Source organism: Leucoraja erinacea, chromosome 5 (assembly GCF_028641065.1).
Source record: "Leucoraja erinacea ecotype New England chromosome 5, Leri_hhj_1, whole genome shotgun sequence".
Lineage (NCBI taxonomy): Eukaryota > Metazoa > Chordata > Chondrichthyes > Rajiformes > Rajidae > Leucoraja > Leucoraja erinaceus.
The window spans coordinates 3,317,189-3,332,105 of record NC_073381.1 but is presented as its reverse complement, the minus strand read 5'-3'; the positions used below and the strand labels follow the sequence as shown (position 1 = coordinate 3,332,105).

Below are 14,917 nucleotides of genomic sequence, written 5' to 3'. Positions count from 1 at the left end.
TCGCTTGCATTTGGCTCATATCCCTCTAAACCTTTCCTGTTCACGTACCTGTCCAAATATCTATCTATCTATCTATCTATCTATCTATCTATCTATCTATCTATCTATCTATCTATCTATCTATCCATCCATCTATTCATCTATCTATCTATCTATCATATTAAAACTCTGTGGCTGGCTGGCTGTGAGTGTGTGTGTGTGTTTCTGCCTGACTTGTGGGTGCCAGCCTTTGATTTGTGCCTTTGATTCGTTACTACGCCAACACCAAACCCAGAAACACCCAGATTTTTTCCATATCGGTAAGAGATTTCACGTTTCATTCCAAGTATCCACTCCTCATTAAATTTCGTCGTGTTTATGTACAACTTTTTAATAAAATCCTTCTCCCCCCCCACACTCCCTAATTTTGTCGCCTCCTGCTGGTCAGCGACCATAATGGCTGCTGGCGCCCGCCTCTCGCCTCAAAGACGCCATTTAAAAACAGCCGCACTACTGAGTCCTGAACGGCTTGAGTTGGAGGACCACGTCTCCCGTGGGGGCTACGGGTAGTATCTTTTAAATGTTGTAATAGTCCCTGCCTCAACTACCTCCTCTGGCAGCTCCTTCCATACGCCCACCACCCTTTGTGTGCAAAGGTTATCCCTCTGATTCTCGTTAAATCTTTCTCCTCTCTCACCGTAATCCAAGGTCCTCTGGTTCTTGATTCCCCTACTCTGGGTAAAAGTCTCCGTGCATTCACCATATCTATTCTTCTCTTGTTTTTATGTACCTCTTTAAGATCACCCCTCAGCCTCTGAGCTCCAGGAGTAAAGCCAGAACCTACACAACCTCTATCTATAGCTCAGACCATGGGGGCAGAAGGATTGAGGGGGCGGGGGGGTTTGGTCTTACATGGCTGTAACTGTGAAAAGCATAGTAATGTGATGAGCAGACCTGGGGACTAGCAAGCAGCACACCACATGTGTGTCGGCATTTGCTGCTGGCTTCTTTTTTAAGTTTAGTTTAGTTTATAGATACAGCGCGGGAACAGGCCCTTCGGTCCACCGAGTCCACACCGACCAGTAAGAGGAATAGATCAGGTAGATGCACAGAGTCTCTTGCCCAGATTAGGTGAATCGAGGACCAGAGGACATAGATTTATGGTAAAGGGGGAAAAGATTTAACAGGAATCTGAGTGGTAACTTTTTCACACAAAGGGCGGTGGGTGTATGGAACAAGCTACCGGAGGAGGTAGTTGAGGCTGTGATTATCCCAACATTTAAGAAACAGTTAGACAGGTACATGGAAAGGACGAGGTTTGGAGGGATATGGACCAAACACGGGCAGGTGGGACTAGTGTAGTTGGGACATGTTGGCCGGTTTGGGCAAGTTGGGCCAAAGGGCTGGTTTCTACGTGGTATCACTATGACTTTATGACTAAGACACCAAATGTGCAAACTCCACACAGGCAGCACTTGAGGTCAGGATCGAACTCATGAACTCACCGATGCTGTGAGGCAACAGCTCTACCAGGCCTGGATAGAGTGGATGTGGAGAGAATGTTTCCACTAGTGGGAGGCTCTAGGACCAGAGGCCATAACCTTAGAATAAAAGGACGTACGTTTAGAAAGGAGATGAAGAGGAATTTCTTTCATCAGAGGAATCTGTGGAATTCATTGCCACAGAAATCAATAGATATTTTTAACGCAGAGATTGATCGATTCCTGATTAGTGCGGGTGTCAGGGGTTATGGGGAGAAGGCAGGAGAATGGGGTGAGATGGAAAGATAGATCAGCCATGATTGAATGGCAGAGTATACTTGATAGGCCGAATGGCCTAATTCTGCCCCTAAAACTTATAGATTTATGAACCAGCTACACCACTAGACCACTTGTGACGAAATAATAATATTACTAAAAGAAACAGGAGAAACAAAGAGCTTTTCACTGTACCTCAGTACACGGGACAATAAACTAAATCAAAAAAGCAAAAAGACTGGTGGGAAAACCAATCCAGAATTCTCAGAAAATAGTCCCAATTAAACTAAATGAATATCTGTTTATGCAGCTTTGAGTAACCACAACACCTTTCCTCTGAGTGATTTATATTTGATAAATAATCATTAGGCAGGTTAATTTCCACTTCACCAGTCCGGACTGGAACTCATTAATTTTCTATGGCTTGGCATCAGGGACTGTGGATGAGGTCTGTGTCGGCACAGTGAAAAACATGTATCTGTTCCAACCCCAGATGGCCAGTTACATCGAGGGATCGAAAACACAGTAGTCACGGGACCTGATCCAAACAAAACCCAAACAGATTTATCCAGAAGAAAGAACTCTATTACAGCATTTAACACTTCATAACAACATTTTAAAGGACACTTAGTTACATAGAAACATAGAAATTAGGTGCAGAAGTAGGCCATTCGGCCCTTCGAGCCTGCACCGCCATTCAATATGATCATGGCTGATCATCCAACTCAGTATCCCGTACCTGCCTTCTCTCCATACCCCCTGATCCCCTTAGCCACAAGGGCCACATCTAACTCCCTCTTAAATATAGCCAATGAACTGGCCTCAACTACCCTCTGTGGCAGAGAGTTCCAGAGATTCACCACTCTCTGCGTGAAAAAAGTTTTTCTCATCTCGGTTTTAAAGGATTTCCCCTTTATCCTTAAGCTGTGACCCCTTGTCCTGGACTTCCCTAACATCGGGAACAATCTTCCTGCATCTAGCCTGTCCAACCCCTTAAGAATTTTGTAAGTTTCTATAAGATCCCCTCTCAATCTTCTAAATTCTAGAGAGTATAAACCAAGTCTATCCAGTCTTTCTTCATAAGACAGTCCTGACATCCCAGGAATCAGTCTGGTGAACCGTCTCTGCACTCCCTCTATGGCAATAATGTCCTTCCTCAGATTTGGAGACCAAAAAACTGTACGCAATACTCCAGGTGTGGTCTCACCAAGACCCTGTACAACTGCAGTAGAACCTCTCTGCTCCTATACTCAAATCCTTTTGCAATGAAAGCTAACATACCATTCGCTTTCTTTACTGCCTGCTGCACCTGCATGCCTACCTTCAATGACTGGTGTACCATGACACCCAGGTCTCGCTGCATCTCCCCCTTTCCCAATCGGCCACCATTTAGATAATAGTCTGCTTTCCTGTTTTTTGCCACCAAAATGGATAACCTCACATTTATCCACATTATACTGCATCTGCCAAACATTTGCCCACTCACCCAGCCTATCCAAGTCACCCTGCAGTCTCCTAGCATCCTCCTCACAGCTAACACTGCCCCCCAGCTTAGTGTCATCCGCAAACTTGGAGATATTGCCTTCAATTCCCTCATCCAGATCATTAATATATATTGTAAATAGCTGGGGTCCCAGTACTGAGCCTTGGGGTACCCCACTAGTCACTGCCTGCCATTGTGAAAAGGACCCGTTTACTCCTACTCTTTGCTTCCTGTTTGCCAGCCAATTCTCTATCCACATCAATACTGAACCCCCAATGCCTTGTGCTTTAAGTTAGTTTTAGTGTACCGAGGTACATAGAGTCACAGAATCATAGACTGTTGAAACATGCCCTTTGGCCCAACTTTCACCAGACTGATTCATGGGATGGCAGGACTTTCATATGAAGAAAGGCTGGATAGACTCAGCTTGTACACACTTGAATTTAGAAGATTGAGGGGGGATCTTATAGAAATGTACAAAATTCTTAGGCTGTTGGACAGACTAGATGCAGGAAGATTGTTCCCGATGTTGGGGAGGTCCAGAACAAGGGGTCACAGTTTAGGATAAGAGGGAAGTCTTTTAGGACCGAGATGAGAAAATCTCTGCCACAGAGGGTAGTTGAGGCCAGTTCATTGGCTATATTTAAAAGGGAGTTAGATGTGGTCCTTGTGGCTAAAGGGATCAGGGGGTATGGAGAGAAGGCAGGTACAGGATACTGAGTTGGATGATCAGCCATAATCATATTGAATGGCGGTGCAGGCTCGAAGGGCCAGATGGCCTACTCCTGCACCTATTTTCTATGTTTCCCACACCAGCCAGCATGTCCCATCTACACTCGTCCCACCAGTCTGCGATTGGACCATATCCCTCTATAGCAAAGTCCTGGATTCGAACCGTGACTACGGGTGCTGTCTGTACGGAGTTCTCCGTGACCGGGTGGGTGCTCCAGTTTCCACTTACATTCCAAAGACTTGCAGGCTTGTAGGTTAATTGGCCTCAGTAAATTGGCCCTAGTACGTGGGATGGAGCTTGTATATGGATGATTGTTGTCTGCATGGGCTTGATGGACCGAAAGACCCGTTTCCATGCTGAATCTCTGAAAAAATGTTTAAAAATTTCAAAGCGCGGGGAGGTGGGATTAATCAGAGTGTCCACTCGTACGATTGGGCTAAATGTACGATTCTTTGACTCTGTGAATATAATTGAAAACAGATAGCAACCTGTATCCAGATCACATTAAACAAGTTAAAAACAATCTCAGTCTCCATCACAGGAAATAGACTATCGACTACATCTATTATAAACCTACTGACTCCCACAACTATCTCAACTGCATTTAATCCCACCCTGCCTCCATCCCTTTTTTGCATATCCCTCATTCATTTGTTCTATAGTATATCTCTCTATATCACTGTCTATATCTCAATAGACAATAGGTGCAGGAGTAGGCCATTCGGCCCTTCGAGCCAGCACCGCCATTCAATGTGATCATGACTGATCATTCCCAATCAGTACCCCGTTCCTGCCTTCTCCCCATATCCCCTGATTCCGCTATCTTTAAAAGCCCTATCTAGCTCTCTCTCGAAAGCATCCAGAGAACCGGCCTCCACCGCCCTCTGAGGCAGAGAATTCCACAGACTCACCACTCTCTGTGAGAAAAAGTGTTTCCTCAGCTCCGTTCTAAATGGCTTACTCTTTATTCTTGTGGCCCCTGGTTCTGGACTCCCCCAACATCGGGAACATGTCTCCTACCTCCAGAGACATTTCCAAAGAACCAGCCTCCAACACCCTCTGAGGCAGAGAATTCCACAGACACACCACTCTTAGTGAGATTTGTTTCTCTTGTTTCCCTTTCCCCTGACTTTCAGTCTGAAGAAGGGTCCCGGCCCAAAACTTCACCATAATCCTTTTCTCCAAAGATGCTGCCTGACCTGCTGAGTTACTCCAGCATTTTGTGTCTATTTTCGGTTTAAACCGGCATCTGCAGTTCATTCCTGCAAAAGTTAATAACGTGCATTTCTTTACCTGAGTAGCAAAGGTACCGACTCCACCCGAGCCTCCAAGGATCAAAACCCTGCATTGAAGAAGATTTTAAAAAATTACAAAAAACTAATAAACTACATTTTCATCTCTGGAAATCTGAAATATTATTGCCTTTACGTGAAACAATAGTTCAGGAAAATATAAGTAGTGATGTGGGATAGGAATCACTTGATAGCTTACTGAATATCCTGGTTACCTTGAAATGTTCAGCACTGTAAAAAATACGTACATTTAGTTTAGAGACACAGCATGGAAACAGGCCCACTGAGTCCACGTCGACCATCGATCACACGTTTACACTTGTTCTATGTTATCCCATTTTCACATTTCTACTCCCTGCCCACCAGGGGTAATTTTACAGAGTACAGTTAAACTACAAGCCTGTACGTCTTTGGCATATGGAGGAAAACCCAGCAGTCACGGGGAGAAACGTGCAAACTCCACACAGAGAGAGTCCTCGATCAGGATTGAACCCGGGTCTCCGGCGCTGAGGCAATGACTCTACCAGCTGTGCCATCTTGCCGCCCACAGGTTTAAGTGAAGAAACATCTGATAACTTGGGAAAAATATTAACTGTTTCCTGGCTGTAGAAACATAGAAAATGGGTGCAGGAGGAGGCCATTTGGCCCTTCGAGCCAGCACCGCCATTCAATGTGATCATGGCTGATCGTCCCCAATCAATAACCCATGCCTGCCTTCTTCCCATATCCCTTGATTCCACCAGCCCCTAGAGCTCTATCTAACTCTCTCTTAAATCCATCCAGTGATTTAGCCTCCACTGTGGCAGGGAATTCCACAAATTCACAACTCTGGGTGAAAAGGCTTTTTCTCACCTCAGTCCTAAATGGTCTACCCCTTGCCACATCTACCCTTGACACAGTCACTTATTCACATGTATTTTGGGAAAGAGCAACAAATGCTGATCCTGGGTTAGTGGGTATAAGGTTTACAATTTTAGTGGATTTAAGTTTTGTAATTTAACATACCCGCCACGCAAAGTTTTTTCACAGTTCAACGGTACTTATGTAGTCTTACTATAAATGGGCAGCATCATACCCAAGTGCAAGAACAATATATTGGAGCAATACACAAGAGTCAGGACAACAAATTAAGGGTGGCACAGTGGCGCAGCGGTAGAGTTGCTGCCTCACAGCACCAGAGACCGGGCACTCGCTTAAATGCTGTTATAGTTCCTGCCTCAAGTACCTCCTCTGGCAGCTTGTTCCATATACCCACATGTTCCATATGTGTGCAAAAAGACGCCGCTCGGGTTACTATTAAATCTTTCCTGACTCGGGGTGCTGCCTGTACGGAGTTTGTACATTCTCACTATGACCGTGTGGGCTTTCCCCAGAGTGCTCTACCCGCACTACAAAGACCTGCAGGTTTGCAGGTTAATTGGCTTCTGTAAATTGTCCCTAGTGTGTGTAGGATAGTGTTAGTGTGCGGGGATCGCTGGTTGGCAAGGACTCGGTGGGCCGAAGGGCCCGTTTCCTCGCTGTATCTCTAAAACTAAACAAGTGTACGGGGGGGATCTCTGGTCAGCACGGACTCGGTGGGCTGAAGGGTCTGTTACCAAACTGCATCTCTAAACTAAACTGAAGCAAACAAATCGGAAAATAAAGGAAAGAGGTGGGATAGGGGGAAGAAGGAAGACATTAAATTGGCAATTCTACAGTGAAAACTATATCCCAAGTGTCGTGCATAGTCTATCTTGCTCCTTCTTCACTGTGCATGTGAATGTTACTGTTGTTGTTAAAATGGTTTATTTTTGGGTGCGTAGAAGTACATTTAGTTCCACTTCCCTAAAATTCATCATTGCAAAGGAACTGTTTTCAGCACATGTAAAATGTACCCACACTGGTCATGGTGCATTAAACATTATGAAACACAGTAACGGATCTGATTTTTATTAAATGCTAAAGTGTGAAATAGCACAGGAACAGGCCCTTTGGCCCACAATGTCTGTGCTGAACATGGTGTTAAGTGAAACTAATCTCCTCTGGTCACTAACCCTCCATATCTATGTGCTGAGGCAAAAGCTTCTTAAATGCCACTATTGTATGTGTGTATGTGCCTCAGACAATGAATTCAACAGATTAACCACCAAATTCTGACTAAAGAAATTCCTCCTCGTCTCCTTTCTAAAGTTACATCCTTTTATTCTGAGCCTACGGCCTCTGGTCCTAGACTCTCCCACTAATGTCAAAGAGTAATACAGCGTGGAAACAGGCCTTTCGGCCCAACTTTCCCACACTAGCCAACATGTCCCAGCTATACTAGTCCCACCTGCCCGAGTTTGGCCCATATCCCTCCAAGCCTGTCCTATCCATGTACCTGCCTAACTGTTTCTTAAACAATGGCATAGTCCCTGCCTCAACGACCTCCTCCGGCAGCTTGTTCCATACACCCACCATCCTTTGTGTGAAAAAGTTACGCCTCAGATTCCTATTAAATCTTTCCCCCTTCACCTTAAACCCAAGTCCTCTGATCACCTACTCTGGGCAAGAGACTCTGTGCATCTACCCGATCTATTCCTCTCATGATTTTATACACCTCTATAAGATCACCCTCATCCTCCTGCACTTCAAAGAATATCGAGTCCCAACCTACTCAACCTCTCCCTATAGCTCAGACCCTCAAGTCCTAGAAACGTCCTCGTAAATCTTTCCAGCTTGACAACATTTTTCCTATAACATGGTGCCCAGAACTGAACACAATACACTAAATGTGGCCTCACCAGCGTCGCTTACAACTGCAAATCATTACCTCCAAACTTCTATATTCAATAGACACAAAATGTTAAAGTAACTGAGCGGGACAGGCAGCATCTCTGGAGAGAAGGAATGGGTGACGTTTCGGGTCAAGAACCTTCTTCAGACTGGCTTCTATATTTAATACTCTGACTGATGAAGGCCAATGTGCCAAAAGCATTTTTTGACCACCCTATCTACCTTCAAGGAACTATGCACCTGAGCTCCTAGATCCCTCTGCTCTACAACACACCCCAATGCCCGACCATGCACTAGTGGAAACATCCTCTCCACATCCACTCTATCCGGGCACACGCGGTAAACGAGGCTTCCATTACCGTTTGCCGCTGCAGTTGTCTTTGCTCAGTCCTCCAGTGGTCACCAGGGCCGACCAGGTCGTCAGGGCAACGTAGGGCAAGGTTGCAGCTTGGCTGTGGCTGAGCTCCTTTGGCTTGTGGCCCACCTGGTGTGAACAAGCCCTCTGGTTAGAAGAGTGAACCAACTTTCAAGATGTTTTAGCCCCCTTTGGGAACAAAAGGGCTGGCTCCATAGAATATTTAAACTAAACAGAACAACGGTAGGCAATAGACAAGCTCTTCAGCACGCATGTCCGTGACGAACATGACGCCAGATTAAACTCATTTTTGTTTTGAGATACAGCCTGGAAACAGGTCCTTCGGCCCACCGAGTCCGCGCCAACCAACAATCACCCCATACTTGTTCTATCCAACACACTCGGGACAATTTACAGAAGCCAATTAACCTACAAACCTGCATGTCATTGAAATGTGGGAGGAAACCGGAGCACCCGGAGAAAATTCACACTGTTAACCTGCGATAAAAGCTAGCCTGCATTTTGAGAGGGAAAAGCTGAAATCGGACGTGTCTGTGTTACTGTTGAGTAAAGGTGACTACAGAAGCACGAGAAGGTTCTGGCTAAAGTTAGAAGAGGACCCCAGCAGGAATGACAGTGGAACAGTAATGCCAGGCGTTTCCGGGAGTAATTCGGAAAATGCATGATCTTTTCATTTCAAAGAGGAAGAAACGTGCTAAAGGGAAGTATGAGGCCACCGTGGCTGACAAAGGAAGACAGCATAAAAGCAAAAGTGAAGGCATCTAACATGGCAAAGATTAGTGGGAAGCTGGAGGATTGGGAAGCTTATAAAAATCAACAGAAGGCAACCAGAAAATCAAAAGGGGAGAAAAGATGAAACATTAATGTAAGTTAGCCAATAATTTAAAAAAAAACAGAGGATACCAAAGGTTTTTACAGATAATATAAGGAGTGAAGGGGAGACAAGAGTGGTCATTGGACTAGAAAATTATGCTGGAGAAATAGCAATGGGGAACAAAGAAATGGCAAATGAACAGAATTGCGGACTTTTGCCGCAATCTTTAAAATGCCTGAAATTCAAGAGAGTCAAGGGGTGAGAGTCAGTGGAGTGGCTATCATTAAGGAGACGGTGCTTGGGAAGCAGAAAGGGCTGAAAGTGGATAATTCACATGGACCAGGTGTATTCACATGGAACAGATAGTATTAGTTGTGAACTTTCAAGAATCGCTAGAGTTGGGAATGGTTCCAGAGGACTGGAGATTCGCAAATATAATGGAAAATCGCAAATGACAGGTGCATGGATAGAACATGTTTGGAAGGATATGGGTCAAATGAAGGAAGGTGGGACTAGTATAGAAGGGACATCTGGCTGGTGTGGGTAAGTGTTGGCATGGTCGAAGGGCCTGTTTCCGTGCAGTATGATTCTATCACTCTGTGATGGCGACCCGTCCACATTTCCAATAAAGACCAAAATTCATTGTTAGTTTTGAAATAATGTGCTGGAGTTAGCGGGTCAGGCAGCTAGTAGTAGTAGTAGTAGTAGTGGTAGTAGTAGACCCCTGCTCGGTCATGAATGACCATGGGTGATGCATCCTAATTTGCAGGTGATGTGTGGTCGGATACAAGCCTGGGCGATCGATGTCATATGGAGGACAGGCTGTTGCCCATGCAGCATGTGCCCCCTCTCCACGTCGCTGATCGATCCAAAGGAACAGCAGGGCCGTTACAGTTTGGCACCAGCGCCATCGCAGGAGCTGCCAGAGCGAGGTTGTAGACAATGACAAACTGCCTTAGGGGCTCCGACTACGAATTTTTTATGAGGTTTACTCCTGGAACCCTTTCCATGGCTGGATATGGCCACAAGGCAGTGGAGGTTTTAAATCAGAGTATTCCCTCTCCTAGATGGACTGCCTTCCCAGGCCGACGAGCCCCATCTGCCCGAGACTCGTGGGGGGGGGGGGGGGGGGGGGGGGGGGGGGGGGGGGGAGCGTCTACCTTCCCGTGCAGGTCTATGGCACCTGCCCAAAGATACTGCCCGGGTCAGGCAGCATCTTTGGAGGAAAAGGTTAGGTGATGGTGTGGGTCGGGACCTGTCTTTAGACTGAAAGTAGGAGGGATGAAGAGCTGGAGGCAAGAAAAGACCAAGACCAATCATGGCTGGCAACAGATGACCTCGGGCAGGGCGGTGCCTGGTAGATCCATTGTTGGCTAGGGAGGGTCTGAGCTCAAGAGAAACAATGTGGAGAACTGTGGAACAGGTCAAAAGTCTAGGATGGAGGAAGGGGGGCAAGGGTGGAGGGGAGTGTAAGTAGAACTTACTTACAATGAAAGAATTCCGCGTTCATGCCGCTGGGCTGTAAGTTCCCCAAGCGTTACTCCAGCACTGTGTCTATCTTGGGTATAAATCAGCATCTGTGGCTCTTTGTTTCTTCATTGTCAGTTTGATTGGTTTTGTACTTGTCCACTTCCTAAAACCGTATGCATACTAGCAATACTCGACAGTACAACACAAGCCCACTTCTTTCAATTTAGAAAACACTTCAATTGATCTTTCTCGACCACAACGCACTTGCTGAGATGATGCAAGAATATTTCAGTTGAAGTGTTGCCGAAACAAGTGCATGGTGGAGCAGCGGTAGAGTTGATGCCTAACTGCGCCAGAGATCCGGGTTCGATCCTGCCTACGGGTGCTGTTTGTACGGACTTTGCACGTTCTCCCCGTGACCTACATGGGTTTTCTACGGGACCTCCGGTTTCCTCCCACACTCCAAAGGAGTACTGGTTTATAGCCTAAATGGCTTGGTAAAATTGTAATTTGTTTAAGCTGGAAAATCGAAGGTACACAAAAATGCTGGAGAAACTCAGCGGGTGCAGCAGCATCTATGGAGCGAAGGAAATAGGCAACGTTTCGGGCCGAAACCCTTGGGTTTCGGCCCGAAACGTTGCCTATTTCCTTCGCTCCATAGATGCTGCTGCACCCGCTGAGTTTCTCCAGCATTTTTGTGTACCTGGTAAAATTGTAACTTGTCCCTAGTGTGTGTGTAGGATAGTGTAAGTGAGCGGGGGTTGCTGATCGGCACGGACTTGGTGGGTCCAAGGGCCTGTTTCCATGTCTCTAAACTAAATTAAGAGTGAAGTGACACTACAAAGGCTTTCTCATCGCCTCTCACTGCAGGGAAACATCACTCCCTGTGTTCACCACAAACATTCCTGCTTTCATTCTTTTTCACAGTAATTCATGCTTAGAATCATCGTTATAGAGTGTAGAAAAGGCTCCTCAACCCAACTTATCCACAGTGACCAATATTTCCCATCTAGACTAGTCCCACCTGCCCGAGTTTGGCCCATATTCCACTAAACCTACCCCACCCATGTACCTGTCTAAGATAGCCACTGAATCTGAAGAAGTTCCTGTTCATAAGTTAAAGGAGCGGAATTAGGCCATTCGGCCCATCAAGCCTACTCCGCCATTCAATCATCCTTCCCTCTCAATCCCATTCTCCTGTCTTCTCCCCATAATCCCTGACACCCATACCAATCAAGAAATGCCAGCCATCCTTTTTCTCCAGAGATGCTGCCTGACCTGGTGAGTTACTCCAGCACTTTGTGTCTATCTTTAGTATAAACCAGTATCTGCAGTTCCATTCTACGCATGTAGCTATCTCAACCTCCCGCTCCGGCAGCTTGTTCCATACATCTACCACTCTTTGTGCAAAAAAGTTGTCCCTTGGGTTCCTATTAAATCTTTCTTCCCCCCCCATCTCACCTTATACCCATCTCCTCTTGTTCTCAATTCGCCTACTCTGGGCAAAAGACTCTGGCCGACTAATTTGGCCGATCTATTAATCTATTAATCTTGTACACAGCTCTATAAGATCACCCCTCAGCCTCCTGTGTTTCACAGTGTACCAGCTCCTGTATATTGCAGCATCAACCACCAGAATAAATCAATTAATTTTCTAACAACTGAATCTTTCGGATTGCTAATGATTATGCCTAATTAGCGGAACTGTAGTTCGTAAACAAATTAATCTCTGCTCTGGAGTTTAGGATGAAACAACTGCCAATTAAAAGCCAGAGTTTTGGATTAGAATCAGTATCAGGGGAAATCTCCGGATCTGTTTCTCCTGTTACACTCTGCTATCTTGGCCTGGGTTTTACTGGCAATTGTCAATGTTCCAGACAAAACCAGGTTGGAACCAACAGGAATACAAGAGACCGCAGGTGCTAAAAGCTCGAGCAAAACACAAAGTGCTGGAGGAGCTCAGCAGGTCAGGCAGCAACTGTGCAGGGAATAGACAGACAGACGATGTTTTGGGTTGTGATGCAGAGTAGAAACAGGCCCTTCGTCCCAACTGGCCCACACCGTCCAACATGCCCCATCTACACTAGTCTCACATGCCTGCGTTTGGCCCATATCCCTGTAAACCTGTCCTGCCCAGGTTTACATGTTTCTTAGACATTGCGACAGTCCCTGCCTCAACTACCTCCTGTGGCAGCTTGTTCCATACACCCACCTCTTCTTCAATCTGACAGAGTAAAGGAAGAGAAAGAAGAAAAAGAGTGCGGGGGGGGAGACAGAGTGATTGGTAGATACAGGTGAGAGGGGGGTTTGATTGGCAGATGGGTGGGGTGAATTACAACGTCTAGAGGGGTAAAGGAGACAAAAGGTTGTCAGATGAGGAGAGTGGATGTGGGGGGGGGGGGGGGAATGGGAGGGGAGGGGATGGGGGGAAGGGGGGAAGGGGAGAGGGAAAGGGGGAGAGGGGGGGAGGGGGGGAGGGGGGGGGGGAGGAGATGGAGGGGGGAGGAGGGGGAGAGGGGGGTTGGGGGGGCAAGGGGAAGGGGGGGAAAGGGGAAGGGGGGGGGGGGGAAGGGGGGGGGAAAGGGGAAGGGGGGAAGAGAGGGGGGAAGGATGGGCCCTGGGAAAGGGGGGGGGGGGGGGGGAGGGGGAAAGAAGGGGAGGAAGGGAGAGGGGGGAACAGGGGGAGGGGGGGGGGGGGGGGGGGAAGGGGGGAAAGGGGGGGGGGGGGGGAGGGGAAGGAGGTGGGAGGAGGGGAGGGGGGAGGGGGGAAGGGGGGGGGGGGAGGGGGAGGGGGGGGAAAGGGGAAGGGGAGGGGGGGGGGGGAGGGGGGAAGGGGGGGGGAGGGGGAAGGGGGGAAAGGGGAAGGGGGGGAAAAGGGGAAGGGGGGGAAAGGGGAAGGGGGGAAAGGGGAAGGGGGGAAAAAGGGGGAAAGGGGGGAAAAGGGGAAGGGGGGAAAGGGGAAGGGGGGAGGGGGGAAGGGGAAAGGGGGGGAAAGGGAAAGGGGGGAAGGGGGGAGGGGGGAAAGGGGGGAAAGGGGGAGGGGGAAGGGGAAAGGGGGGAAAGGGGAAGGGGGGGGGGGGGGGGAAGGGGGGAAAGGGGGAAGGGGGGGAAGGGGAAGGGGGGGGGAAAGGGGGGAAGGGGGGGAAAGGGGGAAGGGGGGAAAGGGGAAGGGGGGGGGGGGGAAGGGGGGGGGGAGGGGGAAGGGGAAGGGGGAAGGGAAGGGGGGAAAGGGGAAGGGGGGAAAGGGGAAGGGGGGAAAGGGGAAGGGGAGGAAAGGGGAAGGGGGGAAAGGGGGGAAGGGGGGAAAGGGGAAGGGGGGAAAGGGGAAGGGGGGAAAGGGGAAGGGGGGGAAAGGGGAAGGGGGGAAAGGGGAAGGGGGGAAAGGGGAAGGGGGGGGGAAAGGGGAAGGGGGGAAAAGGGGAAGGGGGGAAAGGGGGAAGGGGGGAAAGGGGAAGGGGGGAAAGGGGAAGGGGGGAAAGGGGAAGGGGGGAAAGGGGAAGGGGGGAAAAAGGGGGAAGGGGGGAAAAGGGGAAGGGGGAAAAGGGGAAAGGGGGAAAAGGGGAAGGGGGGAGGGGAAGGGGGAAAAGGGGGGAAGGGGGAAAAGGGGAAGGGGGGGGGGAAAGGGGGAAGGGGGAAAAGGGGAAGGGGGGAAAGGGGAAAGGGGAAGGGGGGAAAAGGGGAAAGGGGGAAAAAGGGGAAGGGGGGAAAAGGGGAAGGGGGAAAAGGGGAAGGGGAAAAGGGGAAGGGGGGGGGAAGGGGGAAAAGGGGAAGGGGGAAAGGGGAAGGGGGGGGGGAAAAGGGGAAGGGGGGGAAAGGGGAAGGGGGGGAAAGGGGAAAGGGGGGGGAAAAGGGGGGGGGAAAAGGGGAAGGGGGGGGAAAGGGGGGGGGGAAAGGGGAAGGGGGGAAAGGGGAAGAAGGGGGAAAAGGGGAAGGGGGAAAGGGGAAGGGGGGGGAAAGGGGAAGGGGGGGAAAGGGGAAGGGGGGAAAAGGGGAAGGGGGGGGAAAAAGGGGGAAAGGGGAAGGGGGGAAGGGGGAAGGGGGAAAGGGGAAGGGGGGAAAGGGGAAGGGGGAAAGGGGAAGGGGGGGGGAAAGGGGAAAGGGGGGGGAAGGGGGAAGGGGGAAAGGGGAAGGGGGGAAAGGGGAAGGGGGGAAAGGGGAAGTGGGGAGGAAGGGAGGGAGGGGAAGAGCAGGTGAGGGGGAAGCGGGGAAGGGGGGGTGGGGGAAGCGGGGGGGGAGGGGGAAGCAGGGAGGGGGGAGGGTGG

At 49.0% G+C, this 14,917-nt stretch overlaps 1 protein-coding gene across 1 annotated transcript in view; it reads right to left on the bottom strand.

The window, feature by feature from the left end:
- The window catches only part of rtn4ip1 (reticulon 4 interacting protein 1), a 48,807-nt gene that overhangs the window by 23,451 nt on the left and 10,439 nt on the right, over nucleotides 1-14,917 (bottom strand). The window contains exons 4-5 of the mRNA XM_055635003.1: nucleotides 8,355-8,479; nucleotides 5,246-5,294 (exon numbers count right to left, since the gene is read on the bottom strand). Coding sequence (XP_055490978.1) covers nucleotides 5,246-5,294; nucleotides 8,355-8,479 — 174 coding nt within the window. The remainder of the gene's footprint in view (nucleotides 1-5,245; nucleotides 5,295-8,354; nucleotides 8,480-14,917) is intronic.